A 24,816-nucleotide genomic window follows, 5' to 3' on the forward strand; every position below is an offset into this window, starting at 1 on the left:
TCTGGCCGCAAGCATTCCGAAGAAACCTGCTTATCCCAAGCTGCCGTCGACACTCCTCAAAAGAAGACAACGACGTCGCCAACTTGAGGCCGATAAGTGCCACAAGTTTGGCACAGCAGCAACACGCAGAACAGATTAAGGCCGCTTCCTCTACTGCTGTGTTCAGGCGTCGTTTTCGTCGTTAAGCAATGAGGTCGTCGTGAAGACCTTCGCACCCAAGAGCACCGCTTCTAGTTATGTCGAAGCGCCGCCTGCAGGAAATTCTGCAGGCATTGCACGACAGCAGGGGGTTTGCACGCACGCTACAGCCAATTCAGGAGAGGCCGCAATTGGCTGCCAACATTACCCATTGCATGGAAACAAGCTGTGAGTGCCGATCAGACAAACCGTGCTACCGAACCCCATACCGCCAAAGAATAGGTCATTTCTTGACATTGTGATTAATCTCCTCAGCCGCTTTCCAACTTGAACTGCGTGTGACAAATGGATCATGGGGGTCACTGACTACCTTATCCGCTACGGTGAAGCGAAAACCTTGCCTAGTGGCACTGCGGCAGAATTCACCAAATTCGCCGAATTTATTCTCCTGCGACACGGCGCCCGAACTACTAATCACAGGGGGGAATATCAATAACGACGGAGCTCAAGCCATCTTTTGCCTAGACTCATACAAGTCATCGAGTTATAACAGCGTACAATTCCCAGACCAATGGCTTACAGAGCGCCTAAAAAAACGATTGCGGGTATGATTGCTGTGTACGTCTACACCGAACACAAGACCTGAGACACCATCCTGCCGTACGTGATCTCGGCGTATATGCGAGCGTCCAGGAGACAACCGAGCGACCCCGTTCAATCTTGTGTATGGCAGGGGAGGGAGCCCATGACAACGTTCGACGCAATGCTGCCACATGACAGACGAAGACAGCCTCGACATCGCCACCTACCTGCAGAGGAAGCCCGAAGATTAGCACGGCTGCGCATTAAAGACCAGCAAAGCACCGACGCCCGAAGATACAGCGTGTGACGATGCGACGCAGAGTACAAGCCAGGAAATCAAGTGTGGTTTATGACGCCTATTCGCCGCCTCGAACTAACTGAAAAGTTGTTACATCGATACTTTGGGCCGCCAGAATCCTTCGTCGTACAAATGGACCACGAAGTCATTCCTGACGGTGCGACAGTATCCCAACGGCGCACGGGATTCGTACACGTTACGTCTTAGGGCGTATTACGCGCGTTAAGGAATCTGCGATCAGTAAACTGTCTCGTGTTTTCCTTTCATTCAGGGGGAGCAACGCCGCGAATTTGTTTGTTCAGGCTAAGTGTCGTAAAACGTGGGTGCGACGAGTCTATAGGCCACATTCTTTGCGAGTGCCCTATATACAAGAAAAGCCATGCACTGGATAAGATTTTAGGTCCCTGGCCACGGGGAGGCCTCCTGGGCACTGCTCCGCTTTATGATAAGCACAGGCCTAATCGAAAGAATATGAGTTTGCTGTTATGTTCCGTGATATGACTGATGTGACATGTCTGTGATGCGACTGTACTAAATTCACCCATCCCTCTCTCACAACTCTTATATCCACTCCCCCAGTGCAGGGCTTTTACGGGTTAACCTCCCTGCCTTTCCTCCTTTATCGCTTTCATTGTAGCGCGAGATACGCCTAGGCTGGAATGATCGCAGGCAAGTGACGAAAACACTCCTCTTTTGGGTGGATGTTTGTGCGGCGACTTTAAATGGAGCCGATTGAAACTGGCATTCGAAGATCGATGACCGCCGATTCACTTAGCTTTTGGCAGTCAACTTTAATTGCAATTACGCTAATCCTTTCGTTTGTCCTCTACGCATTTGTCAGTACCATGTGACAGAGCTAGCCAGTAAATACACCATGGCCTGATACGCTGTTCTTAAACGTCGATGTTCTTAAAGGCTGTTTCAACAATCTGTCGCCTCTTAATGAACGAAATCCCACTAGGAACCAAGCCAGCTATTACGTTTCTCACTTTTAAAAGTACGCTACATCGCCCATTTGCGACTCAGTCCTTGCCACATCAAGCAGTAACAAGAAAAAAAGCGTAATAAATGACTTTCCGTCGACACTGGCTTGTAATATTCGACTGTTTGCCGACGACTGCGTCATTTCGCGCACTATTACTAACAAGACAGATCAAGCGCTGCTCCAAAATGATCTTAACCGCATGCATGCATGGTGTGATGACTGGCTAATGTCCTTTAATCCCGGTAAATGCAAACTCATGTCTTTTCATCGCCGACCTAATCTATACCACTTCACGCATTCACTTGCTAACATTCCCCTAGATCTATACATTCATACAGTACATTCATACGGGAGCCCGGGTCAAGCATATCTCATCACCACACTTTTGCAGTTCAGAATCGCTCCACGGGGTTCATTCATTTCGTTTATTCATACGACATCAGAGTACCGTCACGTCTAACAACTCTTGCTCATCGTGGTCGCGTTGCCTCTCACACGTTTTCTTACATTTCCTTTTGCCAACAACCCTACATCATCCCTCTAACCCGCATATCTCACCGCACCGGTCTTTCGCTCCAAGTATCTCGTCAACCGTCATCTTTCCCGCACGCTTTTTTCTTTCGCACTGAAACGGTCTGGAACCACCTTTCCCACAACGTAGCTGCCATCTCTTGTCCATCATGTTTTCTAAGCAATTTATATAACCATTTTAATGATATCCCGTGATCACTAAAACCAAATAAGTTTTGGTTTCCCATCCCTTAATTAATACTCCCGCCTTTAAGGCAATAAGGTGAAAGTGAAAGAAATAGTGACACGAATACTGCAAGAGAAAGCCAAAGTTGTGGAATTATAATTTCACACTATTATTAAATATTGCAACATTGCATGCCACAAAATGCGAGTGGTAGAAATGAAGGAATAGGAGTAGAGTTTACAGCTTAAATCGACTCTTCTAGTTTCGCTCGTGTGAATTTTTATTTGCGGTGTCACCCAAGATGATTACATACATTTCTCATTAAAAAACAAAAAAAAAAACAAGTTAGCGGACATTTGCTCTTAGAAGTTCGGCGTTGGTCTGCGCTAATTATTTTTCATACTTGACAGCTAGTGTGGCAGGCGAAGGAGTAGCGTACTTTTTCTCCTTACAGGCCATCATGTCGGAGGAAGGCAAGATGGACGACGGCCTCGAGTTCAGCCGGGCCCAAGTGGAAGAGTCCCGCACGGCGCGCGTCATCCGGAAGTGCGGTTCGCTCTTCAACAAATTCATCGTGTGAGTAGCGAAGCGCGCAGCTTTGCTTATATTATTACTCATGTCTGATGCCCCGTGAAGATTAACGATACAAGTAAGTCTATGCGCTCAGACCATTAGGGACGTGAATGCCTGAGGAGAGTAGTCATTTCTGCTTAGAAGGACCTTTCCTGTATAACGGCGGCTTCTTTTTCTCTGTTGTAACTTGTGTCTCCCATTTTCAACTATTCTTTCTCAACATGTCCTTGCATCGTAATCATATTTTCCTGTGTGCACGTTTTAATTTTCTTTAAAGGTCCCAATATAATCCGCGTTGGCCTCCGCGACGTTACGTTGGCGAAAAACAGATTTCTATACGACACGGCGTGACGGAGAGCGCGCCCCAACGTCGCCGACGCACAAATGGAATTTCTCCTATTTCTGCCACGTATTCCTCACGCGTTTCAGACACTGATGCAGAAAGGCTGCTAGAAGGCATTCGGGCGCATCCCTGCGTGCGCCCAATAGGTGCCGCAGAAAATTGCCGTATGTTAATCTTGATTTTCACATTCAATTATTCTTTCTTTTCGGTTGCTGCATTGCATCTCCTCAGGAACCTAGACGCGATGCAGAGCGGCGCCGGCAGGCAGGACTCGGCCATGAGCACCATCGACCAGGACGAGATGATCATGTGCTTCGAAGACCTCATCAACTACTTCGTGCAGCCCGAGGACGACATCGGTTAGTAGTGTACTGAACCAGAATGAGTCGTCGGTCCCCTAACCTACATTAGACTCCCTTGTGCAGATGATGTTTTTACACGCGAAACATTAGCAGCGGTTAAATGCGCGTAAACCAAGCTTGACGATCGACAGCTCTATTTTGCTTACTTTGGCAAATAACACTTGTTCAGATGACGTCATCGCGCGCCTGTTAAGTGATCCTCCTCCTTTGAAGATCAAACGTAATCGCTGGTGATCTAGTGATCACTCATGTGGTCATGCCCCAGCTTACTATGTGTAACACACTGGGCGAGACTTGTCGCTAGAAAGGCTCTATAGGTCAAGTATAGTGTGACCTTGGCACGACTTCAAGGTCATCCGGACGGAACCAAGCACTCCCTAGGTTTGTGCCTTAAGGGACACGAGTTAGGTAATTTTTGCCAGCTTCCTTCTGTGAGAATTCTTTTTATTTATTATTCGGTTCTTTGAAACATCACACCATGGCAATAGCGTTAAAGCGTTAAAGGCCGCGTTCGCCGAAAATCAGGTTTCATCCGCCGGCGTTTTGAGCGAAAACTCACGATCATGGCAGGCTCCGACCGCTAACTGGACATATGGTTTTCTGGCATGACATTTGGGTGACTGGGAAGGGTGGCATCGGAATGAGACTACCCTTGCATTGACGTTACCCCACGCACGTAGATTCATACGGCTTGGTTATCTTTTTTTTTGTGGGCTGACACATCGTACCCTTACCTTTTTTCACCTGTATTATATTCAAGCTGGTCGTCAAGGCTATCCTCGCCGTACGTTGATAATTACATCTTTTCCTACGCAAGGAGCTCCGACCACGAGGTTTGTTAAGAAAGCTGCGTCGCAATAAACACATCTTGTTCTCTACCATCAGTATAGCGCAGGCCGTAGATTTCAATCAATGAGCATTTATTTCACCAACAGTGTGTACAGGGGGTGAAAATGGCCGGCGGAAAAAAAGCTGCGAGCTTCAAAGCTTGACAAAAGCCCCGTCCGCCCCTCGAGCAGTGACAGGCTATATATTACACGTAAAACCCCCACACACAAACGCACACACACACACTTACACTTGCCCGTTGCCTACCATATTCTGTGGGTAAACATGGTATTTGTCATGGGGGTTGGTGTCGATATTGGTACACGCAGTTGGTACTTTTGAGGTTGGCGTTTGGTGAAAATGAGTCCAGTTTTTATAGCATCTTAGTAGTTTGTTATTATAAACGTTTCCCACTCTAAGTATTTTAAGTTTCTTAAACAATTCTTCTGTATGTTCAAGTAAATGTGCATTTTGTATCACTCGTACTGTCTTCTTTTTTAAAACAATTTATGCAGGTTTTTGGACGTCGTATTTCCCCAAACTGACACACAAAGATGAGAATGGTTTTGTTATGACGACAGGAAGTGAATGCCTGTTAAGCACGTAGCGATAATATGTTGAATCAAGGACATGTTCTCCGAGAAAAGTGATGTTTTAACGTGCTTTTCGACTGCGATTGTGTGAGGACCTAATGCTATGTTTTCAGTCACTTCTGTTCGAAAAAGAATGCATTTTGTTTTTCGTTCATTTAGTACAAGGTTAATTTTTTACAGACCAATGTTGGAAGGTTATAGCACATAGAGCTTGACTGTCTTAAAATGCTTCCCAAATCCTTTCCTTCCACCTACATGGTTCAATTGTCTGTATAGATAAATAACTTGCAGGCGTTACTGATTGCTACAATATCACATATATAATAAAGAACCGGGTTAAGTGGAGAAATATGGGAGAGGCCTTCGCCCTGCAGTGGGTATAATCAGGCTGATGATGATGATGATGAATAAAGAAAATACGGGACCAAGGATGCTACCTTGCGGCACATCAGATTGTATCGGTAGGCTATGCGATTTCACTTCTTGTATTTCCCGCCGGGGTGGCGTCGACTACTGTGCCCAAAAATGCGGAATCGAATCCTACCCTCAGCGGCAGTTTTTCTGTGGAGGCGAAAAGCTAGACGCCCGTGTGCTGTGCGATGTTACACCCACATACGATATTACGATGCGTTTTACTTGTGCGATGTTAGCGCACGTTAACGAACCTCAGATGGCCGAAATTTCCGGAGCCCTCCACTACGCCGTCTCTCATAGCCTGAGTCGCTTTGGAACGTTAAACCCCATAAACCAATCTTCATGTATTTGAACCACATCTGCTTAAATAAGACTTATGTTGAATGGCGTCCCGCGGAAACCGTATGACTCAAAATGACAAAGTAGTAGTTTATGATTTATGCAATCAAAAGCCCTGCTGGAATATAAATATATACCTGTCATCATGAGTCTTTTTCGAAATTGTTTATATTTTTGTAGCAAGAGAGCAGTTTCAGTTTAGCGTTTTTCCTGAATTCATGCTGACAGTCAGTAATTAGGTCGTGTTTTTGTGAAAACTTGTCTATACGGACGTTAACTATTTTTTCCGGACCTTTCGAAAATATGGGCAATATGGATATTGGGCGATAGTTTATTAGGCTATTTTTATCACTTCCTTTATGAATAAACGACGACCTTTGCTATCTTCATCTGTTCCAAAAAAACGCCAGTGGAAAGGGCAGTACTGAAAATATAGGTTAAAACAGGCGAAATTAAATCTAATACATATTTCATTGACCCGATTTCTATTCCATCCGCGTCTTGGTTATGGCTGTTTTTGAAGCCATTACAAATTATACAGATTTCATAGATGGAAGTGGTTGCGAAGAATATTGATTGTGGAACAGCTGAAATGTTTTAAACAGTATCTAAGATATTGTTTTTGTCCCATAATTTAAAAAAAAATGTCATTGAACGTGTCTGCAAATTTTACCCCATTTAATGTTTCACCATCGATATTCAGGCTGTCCATGTGGGCCATCAGATTTTCTATTCAGCACTTCGTTTACCTTTCGTCACATGACGTCACTTCTTTTCATGCTATCCTTATTGAAAATGCGATGATAGTACTCACTCTTAGATTTCTGTTTATTCTTGTTAATTTTGTTTCGAAGTATATTAAAGTTCATCTATTTCCTTGGGTGCAGAAAGGAATGGTCCAGTTTACTTTTTATTTTAATTTGCTTAATAAGATGCCTTGAGATCCATGGTTTACGTGATTTCTTATGCCTTCGATGCGCTTGGATCGGAAAAGACCGACAATATATTATATTTTACCATACCTAGAAAATTTTGGTATGCCTTATTTGCGTCACTGTCGGCCGCTCCAATTTGTTTCAACTATTTCGTTTCTGAAAACTTCTAGCGTACGTGGCGTTATCAGATGATACGTTTTGCTCTAGGGAGGGGCACGCTATGCTGCCTCACAGATAAGAAAAAGTTAGATGGTTTCTTAAGAGGAGAATGGCGAAATTCAACCCTTCCTCTTCTATCATTTGCCTCCCATCGCGTGCGTTCGTTGCAATGGTACATATATTTATAATTGGTTTACAGGAATGGTAAGGCACTCACACTTTCTCCGGCAAGTGTGAGTTTCTTGGCGTACGTTCAAGTGTGGCGTTGCTAACAGGATTGCTAACCAAGCGGCTAACAGCAGCAGTTTTGAGGCGCGCTGTGGTACAATTGCAGCGCCACCTAGGCACCTATAAAATGTCCAAGTTGCATGCTTCTATTAACAAGAATATGTCATCTCGTCTCGATTGAAGTGAGCGCACATTTAAATGCAGCAAGTTTAAACATTTAGTTGTTTGTGGACGAATTTCATTAACTATGTCTTGAGGCAAAATACAGTTCCCAGACATGTAACACGCAGACCTGTTGAGCACAAAGACTGGAGAAATACTCAGTTTACGCCCAATCAGCGGCGCATATCTTGCTGATGATAGGAATGAGTTTCAGTCTGGCTTCCGTTCCTCACCCACACGAACTTCCAGTCGTGATCGCCCTTTCCAGATGTCACTGCATTTGTGAGCAGAGGTTTACGAATATAGGCTACTGATTTGTAATGCCAATCGGGTATCCTTTTCTTTCTAGTCTTTCCGAGGCGCTGGAATTGCACTATTATGTTAGTTGTGTTGTTTTCTTTGTTTGGCAACCTGTGACAAACGTCCACGTCGTTGAACGATATGCTATGTCCCCGATTTTCTGAATATTGTGAGCAAGGTTCTCGTTTGGTGTTTGCGTGATACCTTTTATCTCAGCGTTTCGATTTCGTGAATATTGTTCCGATTTCAGTAGGCTGGGCTGACACTCATTCAAGTCCTTTTCAAGGGTAATAATTTTGTGTCGAAGTGTTTCAAGTCAAGAGTAGTTTTAAGACGAGAGTTGGCGAGACTGATGAAATTCATGCTCGTTTTGATTTCATTCAGTTCCGTACGCAAGTTTCGTTCTTGTCACCGTTCGATTTAATTCCTTCCACTCAGTCTTCATTTCCTCCTTGAAATCATTAGACAACTTGGAAATTTCCTTAGCCACAACACCAGGCACTATAGGCATGCATCAAAAGCGATATCAGACTTACTTAACTGTACGTTAATACAAAAATTTACTAACATACAAGGGAAAAAAATGCTTATTGTCCTGCTCGTAGCGCTGTCACTGCTTCACTTGCGTTCGCAACCTGGAAATTTGAAATTTGAAAATTTGAAAAAACAAAATTTATTTCCAGTAATATACAGGAAATGGGCCTCGGGCGAAAAGCTACAACGATAGCTTGAGAGATGCCCGAGGCCCAGTAATGGCAGAGCAACAGGACGTGTGACGTTAAGGCGAAGATATACATATATAACATGAAAATTATGGAGCACAGAAAGAGCACATATATATAAATGAAACAGCAAGTTAAAAAACAGCACAGTAAATTAACGACGCACAATAGTGTAACAGTATGCACGAAATATGGCAAAACATAATGAAAATGAAGTGACTATTCTTGTAATAATGTTTAAGGCAAGGAACGGAAAGTACAGAGAGACAGTGCGGAATTGATAAAATATAGCTTAAAGTCCTTAATTGATGCGGTAAAGATGTTTGGGTTGTGTATGCTATAATGATTTAATATGCATGGTAAAGTAAAACGAAGGCTCTGGTTACCGTATAACGTCCTCGTTCGAGGAACGTCCCATATTTGTTTACTTCTGGTGTGAAAGGGTTTCTGATAAGGCTTAAGTCCAGATATATTCTTCAAGAAGTCAGTTAAGCATTGAGGTGACAATTTAAGGCAGTGAAGTAGATGATACTCAAACATGGCATGCACACGATGAATCCTATATTTCGGAAATAATGTTTCTATATGGGCAGTGTAGCATGCACCAGCGATCAGTCTAATTCCCTTCTTTTGGAGACCGAGTATGATGTTTAGATTTGTTTTGGATGTTGTACCCCAAACGAGGTGACAGTAGTTTATGTGAGATTGAATTAAAGCGTGATAAATAAGGAGCTTATGCTTTGGGGAAAATTCGTGCGCAGTCTCGAGAGGGAACCAACAGATCTAGTGAGCTTGCTTTCAATATACATTATATGGTCAGACCACCTCATGCGAGAGTCGAATACAACACCGAGTGATTTGAACTTGTCTACAATTTCAATAATGTTATTTTCTAGATGCAGAGTACTGTTTACTGTAATATCCTGGCTAAGGGGACGAAAAAAGACTGCTTTGGTCTTGTTAGAGTTAAATACCAAACCATTAGCTGTGGACCATTTGTGGAGAGCACAAAGAACCAGATTTGCACTATTGGTTAGTTCATCGGCAGAAGATCCTCTAAGAAAAAAACTTGTGTCGTCAGCGTACTGAATACAACTTGTATGATAAGCTATGCTCGGAAGGTCGTTAGCATATACATTAAAGAGGAACGGTCCAAGAAGGCTACCTTGCGGAACACCACATTCAATGAGAAGGGAGCTAGACTTATGATTATCGACCGAAACGACCTGCTGGCGCATGTTTAAATAAGAACGAAAGAGTTGGAGGGAAAGACCACGGACACCATAGCTTTCAAGTTTACAGAGTAGTATTTCACGATTAAGAAGGTCGAAAGTTTTGGTAAAGTCGATGAAAATACCTAGGGTCAAACTTTTAGCTTCGATATTATTTAAAATAATTTCCTTTTGCAAGAGTAAAGCAGATTCCGTGGACTTGCCCTTTCGAAACCCAAACTGACTGGCATTTATTAAGGCATGTTTAGAAAAGAACCCATCGATTCTCTTGAGCATTACTTTTTCAAGAGCCTTTGAAAAAACAGGGAGAATAGAAATTGGCCTATAGTTGGTCGTCTTATTTCTATCGCCTCCTTTGAAAATAACAGTTACGTTTGCATATTTCATTCGTGCAGGAAAAATTCCTGATGTGAGCGACAAGTTAAAGGTGTAGCTTAAGCATGGTGCTAAGAGATCTGAAACAAATTTAACTGGTTTAATTTGGAAGCCATCGAAATCGGTGCAACTTGTAGCTTTTAGGTTCATTATAACGCTAAAAACTTCCTCGCTGGTCGTTAAATGAAACACAAAAGTCTCTAAACCTGTATTTTGGAGATACCGAAGGGCTTCGACCGTGGAACCACTCGGTCTGAAGCTTGTGAAGAAGTCATTGAATTTTTCTGCCAGCAAAGAGCGGGAATAGGGCAAGCCATCAATCACAAGCTGACCTGAGTGCGTATTTTTATTCTTGTTTAGAAACGATTCATTTAAAAGTTTCCAGAATGCTTTCGGACCTTCCCTGCTAGTGAGGATACGCGATTGATAGGCATATTTAGATCTTCGCAGTTCGTTGGTTAACTTGTTGCGGTGTTTTTTGAGAGCTGTAAGGTGATCAGGGTTCCGAGTGGACATAAAGCGTTTGAAGAGCCTAGACTTATGTTTCATCATTTTGACGTGTGTTGGAGGCACCCAAGGTTTACGAAGTTTCGTGTTTGATTTCTTTGTTTTCCAGAGAAAACACCTATTGTAAATGTCTTTCAAAGTACTTAAAAAGAGCTCATAAGATTCATCAACGGAAGAACAGGCAAAAACACAGTTCCAATCTGCAACGCGTACAGATTCGCGAAATCGGGCAAGTGTCACATCAGTTATAGATTGATAAGCAAAACTATTTGGTGTGCGTAACTTGGTGAGCAGCCATGTGGCACGGATACGAAAATGGCACAGTGGTCACTAAGGTCACAAGCAATAGTACCAGCAGAAATGACGGGGGAGACAATGTCTACTATAAAAAGGTCAATTGCACTGATTGACGTCGTTGTTATCCTTGTGGGTGTAGTGATAAGATTTGTAAAACCATTGGAAGCAATTGTGTGATTCAAATGGCGATTTATACTAGAAGGTGCAAGTGTATTAATGTTGAGGTCACCACCAATAATAGTAGAGTATTGAACTTCAGCGGCAAAATCAAGAAATTTGTCGAGATGTGTTAGGAACTTCACCTGACGATAAACGACAGAAACCATTTTGTCCGCAGTCTTCAGCGCGAGCATTTCACAGTCAGGAGTCATTATAGAGAACTCAGGTAATGCTTCGCTATGAAGGCCACTGTTCTTTACGTAAATGGCAACACTGCCTCCACGAGAAGGGCGATTCAGGAAACAAGGATCATAGCCGGGCAGTTTCACCAAGTCAGCATCGCATACGGCCCACGTTACAGTTAGTAGACTTGCATCAAAATTATGCTGCAGACTGTCAACAAAATATGAGAAGTCATCAAACTTGTTACGCAGAGACCGGACATGAATATGTAAGGCCGAGAAATTATTTAGGTCGAGGCAACCGTTTACTTTATGGGGAAGTAGTAATTCGTGATACTCCATATTTAGTTTTCATTTTACGGCGAGTTATTGGGCTAGCAGAACAAGGTCACTCTCTGACCGAATGGCAAAGGCGGAGTCTCCTTCCTTCCTTCTAATCAGTATTTTGCCATTGACATGCCAAGCAAATTTGAAGCCAAATCGTTTCGCCTGCTCTTTCACGATTCCAAGGAGGTCTCGCGAATACTTGGTCATGTTCTTTTTGACAAAGACAGAGCTGTCTACATCACGGAAGGCGCTCCTTTTGGCGAACCATTTGTCCCTTAGCTCCAGACGAGAAAATCGGACAAGAATGATGGGAGTTCTGTCCTTTTTCACGGGCAGTCTATGCATGGTCATGACATCCTGTTGCAGTAGTGGTTCAAGAGAAGCCTCGGCCCCCACTTCATTAATTTTAGCCAGTAGGTCTTTCTCTTCGCTCTGAATAACACCATGAAATTCTAGGTTTAAGCGCCGACTACGCCATTCCAGGTCATTGACACTACACTTGATCTCGGTCAAATCAGACCCAGCAGAGTTGCTTTCCAGCACTGCAACTCGAACTTTGAGCTCTTTTGTTTCCTTCTCTTGGGCATCGAGTCGTTCTTTGAACTTGTCGAACTCACCCAAAAACAAGTCAATTGCCTTTTCGATTCCGTCCACTTTTTCAGGGAGGCAAAGGAGAGAGCTAAGCTTTCTGTTTATGTCTAACAGAATTGCAGGTATATTAACTTCTGCTTGGTCGGCTTTCCCTGTGATAGCGCCATTACTTGGTCTGCAAGACCCATACTTCCATGTTTTTCTAAACGATTCTCGTTTCCCCTTGAGGGTTTCATCAGTCACACCCGAGCAAGCGCCCGAGTGGAAGGAAAAGTCGCACGCGCAGCATGTCAGTTGTGAGTGCTCTTCAGACAGCACTCCTCTACACGCGCAACAACGGGACATGTCAAAAACTAGACCGATAAAAGCAGAAATGCATCAACAAGAATTTTTGCTTTTTTTTTTGGCAGCAGCGGCAGGTTTGGAGTGAAGGTATAAGAAAAGTGACCAACCTGGGAAATCACAGAGGAGCGTTAGGCGAGGTGCGTCACACGAGCTGCCGCTGCTGCCAAATGCGATCAAAAAAACGCCCACAGTAGACGAAGGCAAAGATGTGTCGCCGCTGTCGCCCAGGGATGCCACGAATGGTAAAGAAGCTTCTTGTTGCGTGAAGAAAGGCGCCAACTTCAAAATGGCAGTCCCGAAGTAGCAGCCTCCAGAACAACGCAGGTCCAAGGGGCACACAGATGCAGAGGCCAGGAAAGCGGCAGCAACACGAACTGGGAAATCAGAGAGGAGCGTTAGGCGAGGTGCGTCATACGAGCTGCCGCTGCTGCCAAATGCGAGCAAAAAAACGCCCACAGTAGACGAAGGCAAAGATGTGTCGCCGCTGTCGCCCAGGGATGCCACGAATGGTAAAGAAGCTTATTGTTGCGTGAAGAAAGGCGCCAACTTCAAAACGGCAGTCCCGAAGTAGCAGCCTCCAGAACAACGCACGTCCAAGGGGCACACAGATGCAGAGGCCAGGAAAGCTGCAGCAACACGAACTGGGAAATCAGAGAGGAGCGTTAGGCGAGGTGCGTCACACGAGCTGCCGCTGCTGCCAAATGCGAGCAAAAAAACGCCCACAGTAGACGAAGGCAAAGATGTGTCGCCGCTGTCGCCCAGGGATGCCACGAATGGTAAAGAAGCTTCTTGTTGCGTGAAGAAAGGCGCCAACTTCAAAACGGCAGTCCCGAAGTAGCAGCCTCCAGAACAACGCAGGTCCAAGGGGCACACAGATGCAGAGGCCAGGAAAGCTGCAGCAACACGAACTGGGAAATCAGAGAGGAGCGTTAGGCGAGGTGCGTCACACGAGCTGCCGCTGCTGCCAAATGCGAGCAAAAAAACGCCCACAGTAGACGAAGGCAAAGATGTGTCGCCGCTGTCGCCCAGGGATGCCACGAATGGTAAAGAAGCTTATTGTTGCGTGAAGAAAGGCGCCAACTTCAAAACGGCAGTCCCGAAGTAGCAGCCTCCAGAACAGCGCACGTCCAAGGGGCACACAGATGCAGAGGCCAGGAAAGCTGCAGCAACACGGACTGGGAAATCAGAGAGGAGCGTTAGGCGAGGTGCGTCATACGAGCTGCCGCTGATGCCAAATCAAATGAACAGTATAGGACAATCCTGAAGTCATAGCATGTTGCTCTTCTCAGCAGGCGCGGTTATTTAATGTGTATAGGAAGTGTGGGTTCAGATGTGGTTTTTTTGCTGGCGTATCTTTTGTCTAGGAGATTGCTCGTGCACAAGCGCTTTTTTGCTGAGAGATGGAGGTTGTTGCTATTCACAGGAGGAGTTAGCCTTGCACATTTTGTCTGTAGTTGCTTCCCTTCGCCATAGTGAACTTAAATATTACGTAGTGTCCACCAGTCAGGCACAAAATCACACGTACAGTGCTGCTGCCACCATCTGGAGTCTAGAGTCGAGTCCTGCAGAAAATATAAATAAGCCGTGCCACCTCCTTTGTACAATGCTGGTTTCCTTTCGATGTCCTAAAATGAGCTCTGGGGGACTACTGTTTTTTTTTTTAGGGAAGCGAAGCGAGCCCCACATTGCTTTCCACTGTGTACTCTGGCCAGCACATAATGCAATATTCCATATCCCCTCACATGTAGAACACATCGGACCGTCTCATGCATCCACTCAAAGATACGAGACGAGCCCCGTGTGAATGCAATGGAGTAAGGTGGCTTGGAATCTTTCGTTCCGTTGGTCAAGCAGGGCTTGTAGGATGAACTCCAAAGGGAATGAAAATGTTTACGGACTGCTTTTCTGAAGAGCTTGTTTTTGTCCCGAGGTGTCTTGCTGATAGTTTCATCGGCAATTTGTGATTTATTCAGTGTTTTTGCTCATTTTCGCGGAAGTAACAAGTACCTCCATTCACTTTTACACCTCTAAGCTATCTAAGAGAGCCGTCAACAAGCTCTCCAATCTGGTATGTGAGCGGGTGTTTTGCTTTCCAAATTTAGTGGAGGATTCATCAGACGCTACTGATTAGCGCTAAAACTGTGCGGCGGTTGTATTACATTGCAGGCACATTTGTGTACTGCTTACATTATTTTGTGTATCGCAATATATTCGCAGAGCACGAAGAAAAACAGAACAAACTGAAGGCGTTGAGAAATAGACAGGACCTGTTTCAAGAAGAGGTGAGTCCCAACGTTTTCTTGCACTTTTTCCAAGCTTGCTGTGCATGAAAACACTATAATTTGAAGCTGGAAATGAGTGATTAGGACACTCGATAATAGTCCGTCTTTTCTTCTTTTCCAACATTTATAGCATTTATAGCATGTGAGCCCCTCATTTTCCCTTCAGTTGTCTACGTAATAATTGTACACTGGTCTCATACCTTTCAGGTCCACAGAGACTCTGAATAATAAGAAAACACAACAAATAATGGAAATGTACACAACTTAAAACTTAAAATGTGAATGAAGTGCGAGCGAAATATGTAAAATAGTGGTGACGCTCTTCTAAAACGCGCATTTGCAACAAGGAAAAACAAAATCTTGTTTTCAAGCTCTTTTCACATATATTAATTTCTCATGACAGACAATGGAGTCCGAACAATGATCAGATATCATTGAATTGTACAAATAACAGGAATTGGTCAAAAAGGTATTATCTCATATAGGCCACTGATTACATTTGCATGAATAGCTTTCTAGGACATAACGGTTAACAGTGGGGCAACTGCGAAATATTGCCGCGAACCATTCAAATCTGTATCTGTTGCTCTTTTTATTAACAACCCACCGGCATGCAGCCTTATCACTGTGATTGTAGCGCACGGATTGTTTGTGTTCATGTTCGCTGTCGCGAGACGCGGCTTTGTCATTTCCTGTGTTGCAGAAGATGCTTCGAGAGGCTTCTCGAAAAATTCCAGCCACTCGCGTGTGCTTCTACAATGCTGCAGGGTATACTAGTCACCGATCGCGTTTTTATCTAGATCTTCCTTCGCCCCATTTAAATTGAGCGCTTACGTGTGAAAGTGTCGTTCGTAGATCAACGATCGCCGAGCACGCTTGTTGCTATGCGGCCGCCGAATGGCTCATTCTTTCGCGAGTACAAGTGAGCCCACTAAAGAGTAGATTTCAGTGCTTCCCTTTTGTGCCTATGGGTACTATTATGGCAGTACTGGAGGGGCTCTTCCTATATGCAGCGAAAACTTTCTTTCAAGTTTCTCCTTCACTCTCATCGCGTAGTTATATGTCTCACATAGAATATTTACGGGAAATTTTTTTCGAGAGACGCAAGAACAGTCAGAGGAGGGTATACGTGTAGGTATGTGATTGCAATTGCGAAACATTCGAAAATTTTGGTCGTTGTCTGCGCACGATACCGATTCGTAGGGCTCCCAAAGAAAATTATGCAAGTTGTGCCAAACCACAGCAGCAAGCATGCGTTTGTGGCTGAAAAGATTCGTGTAGTCTCAACATGTGACTCCTCTCGACATACTGGCATTGGCTGTTTACAGCAAGTTATGTTCTGTGCAGCGCACAAGTTTTTTTACTCCACTATAAAAAAGATTAAAATTTGAATTAAGTTTTGTCACTGTCCTTTCAGATCAGATATAAAATAATAATAATGTATATTCCGGTTTATGGGATACTTAAACCAAAGACGCTCAGGCCTGACAGACGCTTGTCGTCCTAACAAAAAAACGGTCAGCAGTAACCAGCAACATTATTAAATCGGTGTGCCTTATGCACTTAACAAAACAAGAAGCGTAAAACAATCAAGACCGACTAATGACACATGAACAAAAAAAGCAAACAGAGCTAGGGGAAAAACATATGTAATATGTAAAATGCTGAGAGGAGGATGCCAGCCAGTATGGCGTGAGCTTCACGCCTAAATGTATTTTGACGTTCTTTTCAAACGCTAGATCAAGAATTTCGCGGTAAGTATTTACTAAGTTTATTAACAGATAGGTGACCATTTGGAAACCGTAATTTGTACAGAGCCTGTGAGCTCCGTAATAGTGTTGACTCAAATCGTAAGCTTAACACGAAGTCAGGTCATCATCATCATCAGCAGCAGCAGCAGCCTGATTATACCCACTGCAGGGCGAAGGCCTCTCGCATATTTCTCCACTTAACCCGGTTCTGTGCTAGCTGCATCCACTTGACCCCTGAAGTCAGGTACTGCTCCTCAATGTAATGTTGTTTACCGTAACAAGATTTTTAGCATGTATTGCTAGTTTCTTCTTGTAATTACCTTCAGTTAATTACAAGTTATACCGAGAAGGAGGGGGAGTCCTACAATGGCTAAAAAACGTTTGCTGTGGCATGAACTGTTCCAGCTACTCATATTAAAAGGTTGACCTTTTTCTCAGATTGAGCGTAGATGGTTTTGCTCGAGCATATTTGGCCTTCTGTAGCAATAATACCTTGTTGTATGCACGATGTTTGAGTAAGAAACGCTAAAAGCAGCTGGTAACCACTGTCACAAATTGCCTTCAAGCAAGCCAAAAAATCATTCCATCTGCGCTGCTAGCTTTGTAACGCGCAAATACAATCAAATTTGCTACGTCGCAAATTAAGCCTTATCCGCCATTGATTTCTGCGCGAAAAAAATGCGACAAGCCTTTGAACACTGACCAGAGTGTGAACCTCAGAATGATCTAGTGGCATCGTAAAGGAGTAAAAACACTGACTGCTTAAAACGTGTAGCAAGTTGCAGACTCTGCGAGTTGAATGATAAGTATAAGAAGATAACAACCGAACAAATGTTGGACAAAGTTGATATTTGAATGATGCTTTTAAATTTGCATAATTCGGACATTGTCTTTACTCTCAACTCTACTGTCATGTGATATTTATAAACGATATGCGTACCTCTTTATTCCACATTACCTTTTCTGTACATTCATTCTTTTTGCTGTAACTTCCAAATAAATAACGAGCCCTTGTCAGGCTACGCGTTTTTGTTTGCTTCTTTATTTTACTGTAAATCCTAGAGAGGACATATACAGGAGTGGATGAACAAAAAGATGCAAAATTGTGCTGTAATATCGCATACCAGAAAGACAAAAATCAGTGCAATGATTTACATGCATTAATAAAATTTGGCTTACACTGAAAAACAAGGTCAGTTGTTGGGCGAGTTGGTGACGATGTTCCATATTTACAGCGCGATAAACGGGACAAGAGAACACAATAACGACAAACACAGCGCTGTGTTTGTCGTTATTGTGTTCTCTTGTCCCGTTTATCGCGCTGTAGATATGGAACTGAAAAACACTAGTTACATGCACTTCACAAAGAAAAACACATCCTAGGACAACGCATCATCAGAAAAGATTAGAGTGTCCAACCATTCTGCAAAAGCGCTTATGGAGGAAGACTTAATGACAGACTCAGGTACTAAATTACATTCAATAATTACTCGCGGAAAAGGCTGTATTGGAACGCACCATTGTGAGTAGCCGGTGGTAGCACGTACTAGCTGAGACCATGTCTGGAGCCCGTGATATATCGTAGTATACAGGTAAAATAATTTTTACCTGCTGCGCCACAAATTAAGCATTATCTGTCATCGATTTCTTCGCGAAGAGGTTCTTTTAGTTCTCTTCCTCGTGTAAGAAATAATCAATAAACTCTGACTGAAAAGTGAATGCCACAGTGCCCATTTGTGTTTCAATCGAGCTAATACTATCAACTATTCCAGCGTCAAAACGCATATGTCGCTGCTTGTTTTGTTGTTTTTCTTCTAACGTAGGGCATCCTGAACCTCATCTTGGAGACAATAGACAAGATTAACGCGATTACAACGTCCGGCTTCTTGGTATCCATGTCCGGAGAAGACGCCAGTCAGAGCTGGGACACCATATCAGGCTTCCTCTATCAGCTGCTGGGTCAGTGCACATGTCCCGAGCAACGGCGACATCGATCAGAAAATGCCTGATAAATTTTGATGGCTACTTATAATGGTTTCAATACTGCACGCATGTCACCCCTAGGACTGGCCACACGTTTCTGACACACGAGATTTGTTGCCACCAGTGTTACTGAAATGAACAAAGTAACTTTTTATGGAGGGTTGTATTCTTTTAACACATTACGTGTAATTATGATTTGGTGTGCGGTAAGGACCCGAAATCATCCCCGTGTTGCCCACAGTGGAACTCCTTACTAGACAGGTTATCTGTTTTGCATCGAACGCCCGTAAATTTAATAATCCTCGAAGATCAATTATCCTGGACGCAGCCTTGCGCACAAAGAATGCGTCATATAGCGCTGCGAAAATTCATTGCATTATTCTTGTCGCCTCCTGATTTGACGAAGTGTGCAGATGCACGACTTATTTTTGTCTAACGGCGCAGACCCGACTTCGGCAGCTTTTTCGTTAACTATTCGGAAACACCTAGCAGGCACGCAGAAACCTCTCTGCCACAAGCCACAATGTCCAAGCACAAATAAATTGTGTATTGATCAGCGTAAGGTACCTCGCGTGCTTCTATTTTATTTATGACTGACAGCGTGATCCTCCTTAGCAATGCTCGAAACAGAGATAACAACTTATAATGGCAGTTCCCGCGTCCTGTTCTAGTTGCTTTATGTAACAGCGCTACACGATGGAGACGACAAAGGACATACAGACGGCGCTGAACATACAACTGTCTTTTGTTGAAAAACAATTTATGCACCGATCTAGCCATGCGCACGCGCGCTTCGTCAAAGACGTGCGTCACACGTGAAACCAGATAAAACCATATTAAAAGCCCACGTGTGTACTCTCAGCCTTTATCAGTTTCTTAGTATGCTCCATTCGACTTCCTCGTGACGTGAAATGCTTCAGCCAGCTCCCTTGTGCCCCGGTGATTATCCACAAACAACATTTCTGTGTCAACGAAAGATGGAACGCAAGAAGGCGGCGGTTATGCCACACGAGTATGTTTTATGCCGCAGAGGAGGGTTGGGGCTAGGAAGAAGTGGAGCCTCTAATAAACTAGAAAAATTGGGGGCGGTTTTTCGAAGGAAGCGTGAAGGACGGAAGAGGAATATGTGTAATATTAATCACGTAAATGGGTACGTACCTTGGGTGTAGTATACCAAATCCTCTTTCACGTGGCCTCGGGTACATAGGTCAGATTGGCGGGAGTATCAACTTTCGGCTTGTGGAGCATTGTTAGCCATTTAAAAGAAAGCCACACATCTTGCTGCCATTCTTCGTTGGCACAGAATGCATGATGACCACAGAGGCATTCCACATCATCAGGAATTGGAATGGAAGTGTCAGCGCACCTTCATTGACATTATCAGCCACGCAAATTAGCTTACTAACAATTTATAATGGATCAGCGTACACACGTGCGCTTTTACAGCGGTTTTATCCGTGATATGTAGAGTCGGCGTCACCCTTGTGTAGAGCGCTCGAGCGAGATATATATCGGGCTACAAAAGCCGAAAATAGACTCCAGTTCTAGATTTCTGGGCTAGGGTGCTCGTAGTGTCTACCTTGGTTGTGGAACCACTTTCACTCGAGTGTTGCCGAAAAGAACCTGCCAGCTGCGGCGACATATGGACTTATTTGCAGACGCGTGTTTCCCGATCGTTCTACACAAAGGTGGCGTCGACTGTACGTCTGGGTTGGACGCATGCCTTTCCCGATGCGCGTGTGGGCAGGTTAGATTTGTGTATAAATGGTGCTTTGCAATAACAAGCAGTCGTATGTTTAGCGCCGTCTGTATGTCCTACGTCGTTCTCGTCTCCGTCTTGTAGCGCTTGTACATAATAATGGCGGAACACCAACTAGCCCAATCTGCCGTTCTTTTTCTTGTTGCGTTAGGAAAGGCAAAAAAAAGGTCATGAGATATTTAATACGCAGTGATGCCTGCTTCATGATGAATCCGTAACACGTTTGCACATGCAATTTTTATTCGTGCGCTGTCGTGTAGTAGTTCTTTCGGCCGTTTCAATAGAACTGTATCTCCTACAATGCAGAAAGTGAAAACTGCATTTACGAGACGCAGTTTACCCTCCTCCTTACATGTTACTGCAGCAAAGCATGGAAGGCGTTCCAGGGGAGTATTCCCGCATAACGCACTGCTCTTTCCTTTACTCCGATCTCCAACGTACTGCTCCAACCTATGCAAGGTTACTTGTAGGAGGACCCTTCCCCCCAATTTACGTCGCAGCGAAGTCTTGCTGCACGCTGTGTGCAATTTACAGAGAGCCATGACTAATGCGAATATTTGTTGTGCCATCTCTTCCTTCAGCTGCCATCATCAAAGGAAACCACACCAACTGCGCGCAGTTCGCGCAGCCCCACCGGCTGGACTGGCTGTTCAGCCGCTTGAGTGGACAGCAGGCTTCGGAAGGAACAGGTACAGTGCTCTCCTCTATGCCATATACAACATCGTTTGAATACACCGTTCGAAACCCAGTGTCTTTGAGAAATAGGCCATGTTTACATGAAGGCAACTGGCAATCTGTTTCATCACATTCATGTAAACAGGGGTAATGCGTTAAGGAAGCGTATAGGGGTAAGTCGAATTTCTCCACCCATGGAAACCCGGACTCATCACATTAAAGGTAATAAGGGCGAGTGAGGTGCCCTTGCCGACCACCCAAAGAAACCGTCTGTACTTCTCCTCGCTATCCTCTCCAACAAAGCAAGCGATCCAGAAAGCACAAGAAACATGTTCCTTTGCTTCCAACATGCGACAGCCACTACCAACGCGCTAGAGATGATGCTCTACATGTAAACGCATTGCCGCTGCAAAGTTCGATGCGTCGTCTTCGTGTAAACATGGCTCACGGTGGTGATGTTAAGCCTCTACAAAAGCTGCTATTTCGAAACGTTTTTCTCTAAGCTTGGTACTGCGCTCAAAATCATGAACGAATTTTTTTAAAGAAAGAAAGCGCAGGTGCCATTGATTTTCACCAGCGCAAAGTGGTTCTTGAATCTATTGGCCCGAGAAATGTGCCGTTTTTTTATGTACTATCAATAATGCCGCTTAAGTGTTACCTTGTACCGGTACTGCTTACTGCCTTCTCAGTTTCTCCATGGTAATAGTTTGGATTTATGTGAAAAGAAGAAACGTACCCAGTCGGAAAAAACTACAGAAAATTTTCTGATGTTACGACAGAATTTCTGTGCGGTTTTTGACGGGAAACCTGTTGTGACAACAGAACATTCTGTAGTAACATCAGAAATTTCTGTAGTTACAACATAAAAGTGCTTCAGAACTACAGACAACAGAAATATACTACAGAAAATCTACAGAACTACAGAAAAGTACTACAGAACTACAGAAATATCTGATGGTTACGACAGAACTACAGGATATTTTGTCGTATTTTTGACACAGTTCTGTAGTTTTTTTCGACTGGGTATTATTGATTTTGGCTGCAACCGGGAAGAAATTGGTCAGTTGTTGAATATTTCGAGGCTCAACCTGGCCTCTGTACCTTCCGTGCTGTTTCCCTAGTTTTGTATTATTCTAGTTAGCATGCTTTTTCTCCATTCCTCGCAGGAATGCTGGATGTGCTGCACTGTGTGCTGATTGACAGCCCCGAGGCTTTAAACATCCTGAAAGAAGAACACATAAAAGTCATCATCTCCCTCCTCGAAAAACATGGACGAGATCCCAAGGTGCGAGCATTTTCTTTGTTTCAGCAATTCCGGATATTGCCGAAGTACTTTAACGCATTTTGACAACACATCCACGGCAAAGTGAAGCGCACAGAAGCGCTCTCAGAAAAATCATTTCTCCACGACGAGACGCGCTTAAATCGAATGTCGGCCGTAAAGCACGCCCTGAAACTATCCAATTTTTGGCTCGGCTGGTCGCGTAACAAACGTCCTGAAAAAATCACAGAGGGAACGTTCAATATCCCAGGTAACCGTTTTGCCAGCAGTTTGAGTTGCCTATATATTTCAGCCACAGTTTTTATTTAATAAAACATTTGATTACTGTGTTGCGTGTAGCAACGAGCTCGCTTTTTTTTTTTACTTTGCCCCAGTTCCGTAGGTGTTGTAAAAATTGGAAGTTGTAAAGAAAAGCTCAAACCTTCCTCCGGCCGCCGCCACACACCCAGGCTCCTGTGCGAAGCTTTGTCTCCAAGAAACCACGGAGGGAGCTTTCTAAAGAGTGCCCGCTCTTTGGCCCTCCTGTGCAAAATTCTGGCTCGCCTGTACAAAAATCTGCCCGAGGAGAATCTTAGATACTTAGTGTTTGGCTGCGACGTAAACGTTTACCAACATACAAGCTGGCATTTCTTCTCCTCTTTAGAGGGCAACTCTGCTAGTTTATTGACAGAACTTATGCTGTAAGATTTCATGTCCGTCCTGACGCATGTACCAAAGTTTGGTGCCGTGCCATAATTTGGTAATATTTTGATTTTAGAATCTGCCCGTTTCATGTGCTATCAGTTAAGATGATTTCTGCGGGCGGCACTGCGTTTGCAACATGATAAACATGACAAACTGTCTGCTATCAGCGTCAACAGATTTTGAGGCCTCCATCATAGTCATTTTATCAACCATATTATCAGTCGCTCTGCCATTCAACTAGCGTGCGAGTGTTTTATCCAATGCTCTAAGCGAAGTCAAAATAGGAAATGACGTCATTATAGCGACCCGGCAGCAGTCTCGAGTACCTTCAATTTCCGATAACAATATCACCACCACTTGCCGATATAGCAAGTAGTGACATTCGAATCCTGTCATTTTAAATCGTATGCTAAACTTGGATGCAAAGAAGTGCACAAGGACGGGCGGCGTTCCTAACACGCTCCTGATTCGCTGCTCATTGTGGTCATCGAAATATCTGATAGTAATATTTAAAATGTCCTTAATGTCTGCTACGTACAGTTCCCGTTTCTTGGAAGTTAGCCAAAGGGCTAACTTCCAAGAAACGGAAGTTAAATCCGGTGATAAATCTGGTGATAAATCTGGTGATAAACAACTATTTTATAACTAAAGGCCGATATTACTGACATCACAATCGTGCATATTGTTAGAACATATTATTCATAAGCACATCACGTTATTTTCAGAATCGAATATTTTACTCTCTAACATGCAGCACGAGTTTAGACGTAGTTCTGTACAGTAACACAGTTGTCTGAACTCACGCATGACACTTTACTTAACCTTGATCTTGGTAAACAGATTGATGCCATTTTTATTGATTTCTCAAAGGCATTTATTACCGTATTTTATTCTAAGCTTCTGAACTCGGTACAATGCTAAATAACCCTCAACTAGTTAATTTGATTTTCTATGATATCGCTCCCAGTTCGTTTCTCACAGCCGTACTGACTCTGCTTCAATTATAATCACATCAAGGGTACCTCAAGGCTCCGTCATCAGGCCATTATTTTTCTTAATATGCATAAATGATTTGTTCAGTAATAATTGCATTTTATACGAAGTGAATAATTGTTATAATGACCATTTTTGCTTACCGGAACCATTTTGTATGTTTTCTTGGTGTAATACATGGCAGATGAGGATTAACTTTGATAAAACTGTCCTGATGCCTTTCTTTTATTATTCTCATACTCTCATTCTCATGCTTTCTCACACTTTCATTATTCCCTGCGCATTATAACGTGTATTATTTGAGGACTATATTCCAACATTGATCACTTGACGATATGTTTCTTGCATGTATGTCTTTATAGCTACTGCTATAGCTCTCTCTTGCGCTGCAGCATGTATGAATAAATAAATAACTCAAAATTATAAAAAAAAGCATCCAGAACTGCCCTGTAAAGAGCTGAAACACTTGTGCAGGTTCTGGACGTGCTGTGCTCCCTGTGCGTCACGGGCAAAGGCGTGGCCGTTCGGAGCAGCCAGAACAACATCTGCGACAACCTTCTTCCGGGGAGGAACCTGCTGCTACAGACGCGACTCGTCGACCACGTGGCCAGGTAAGCGCTGCGACATTTCTCGCATTTGAGGAACAATCAAGCTTTGTTACTGCTATTAAGGTCATGTGGACTGCCTCCGTCCATTCGGAGCATTCAGCTAGCTCCTCTTGAACTCACATCTGA

At 43.7% G+C, this 24,816-nt stretch overlaps 1 protein-coding gene across 1 annotated transcript in view; it reads left to right on the plus strand.

Moving 5' to 3' along the window:
- RyR (Ryanodine receptor) overlaps positions 1 to 24,816 on the plus strand; it is a 1,181,579-nt gene that overhangs the window by 171,671 nt on the left and 985,092 nt on the right. The window contains exons 13-19 of the mRNA XM_084584752.1: positions 3,155 to 3,276; positions 3,848 to 3,975; positions 14,891 to 14,955; positions 18,530 to 18,665; positions 21,030 to 21,137; positions 22,290 to 22,408; positions 24,557 to 24,693. Coding sequence (XP_084440878.1) covers positions 3,155 to 3,276; positions 3,848 to 3,975; positions 14,891 to 14,955; positions 18,530 to 18,665; positions 21,030 to 21,137; positions 22,290 to 22,408; positions 24,557 to 24,693 — 815 coding nt within the window. The remainder of the gene's footprint in view (positions 1 to 3,154; positions 3,277 to 3,847; positions 3,976 to 14,890; positions 14,956 to 18,529; positions 18,666 to 21,029; positions 21,138 to 22,289; positions 22,409 to 24,556; positions 24,694 to 24,816) is intronic.

This window comes from Amblyomma maculatum, chromosome 11 (assembly GCF_055883805.1).
Source record: "Amblyomma maculatum isolate TAMU_Amacu chromosome 11, ASM5588380v1, whole genome shotgun sequence".
Classification (NCBI taxonomy): domain Eukaryota; kingdom Metazoa; phylum Arthropoda; class Arachnida; order Ixodida; family Ixodidae; genus Amblyomma; species Amblyomma maculatum.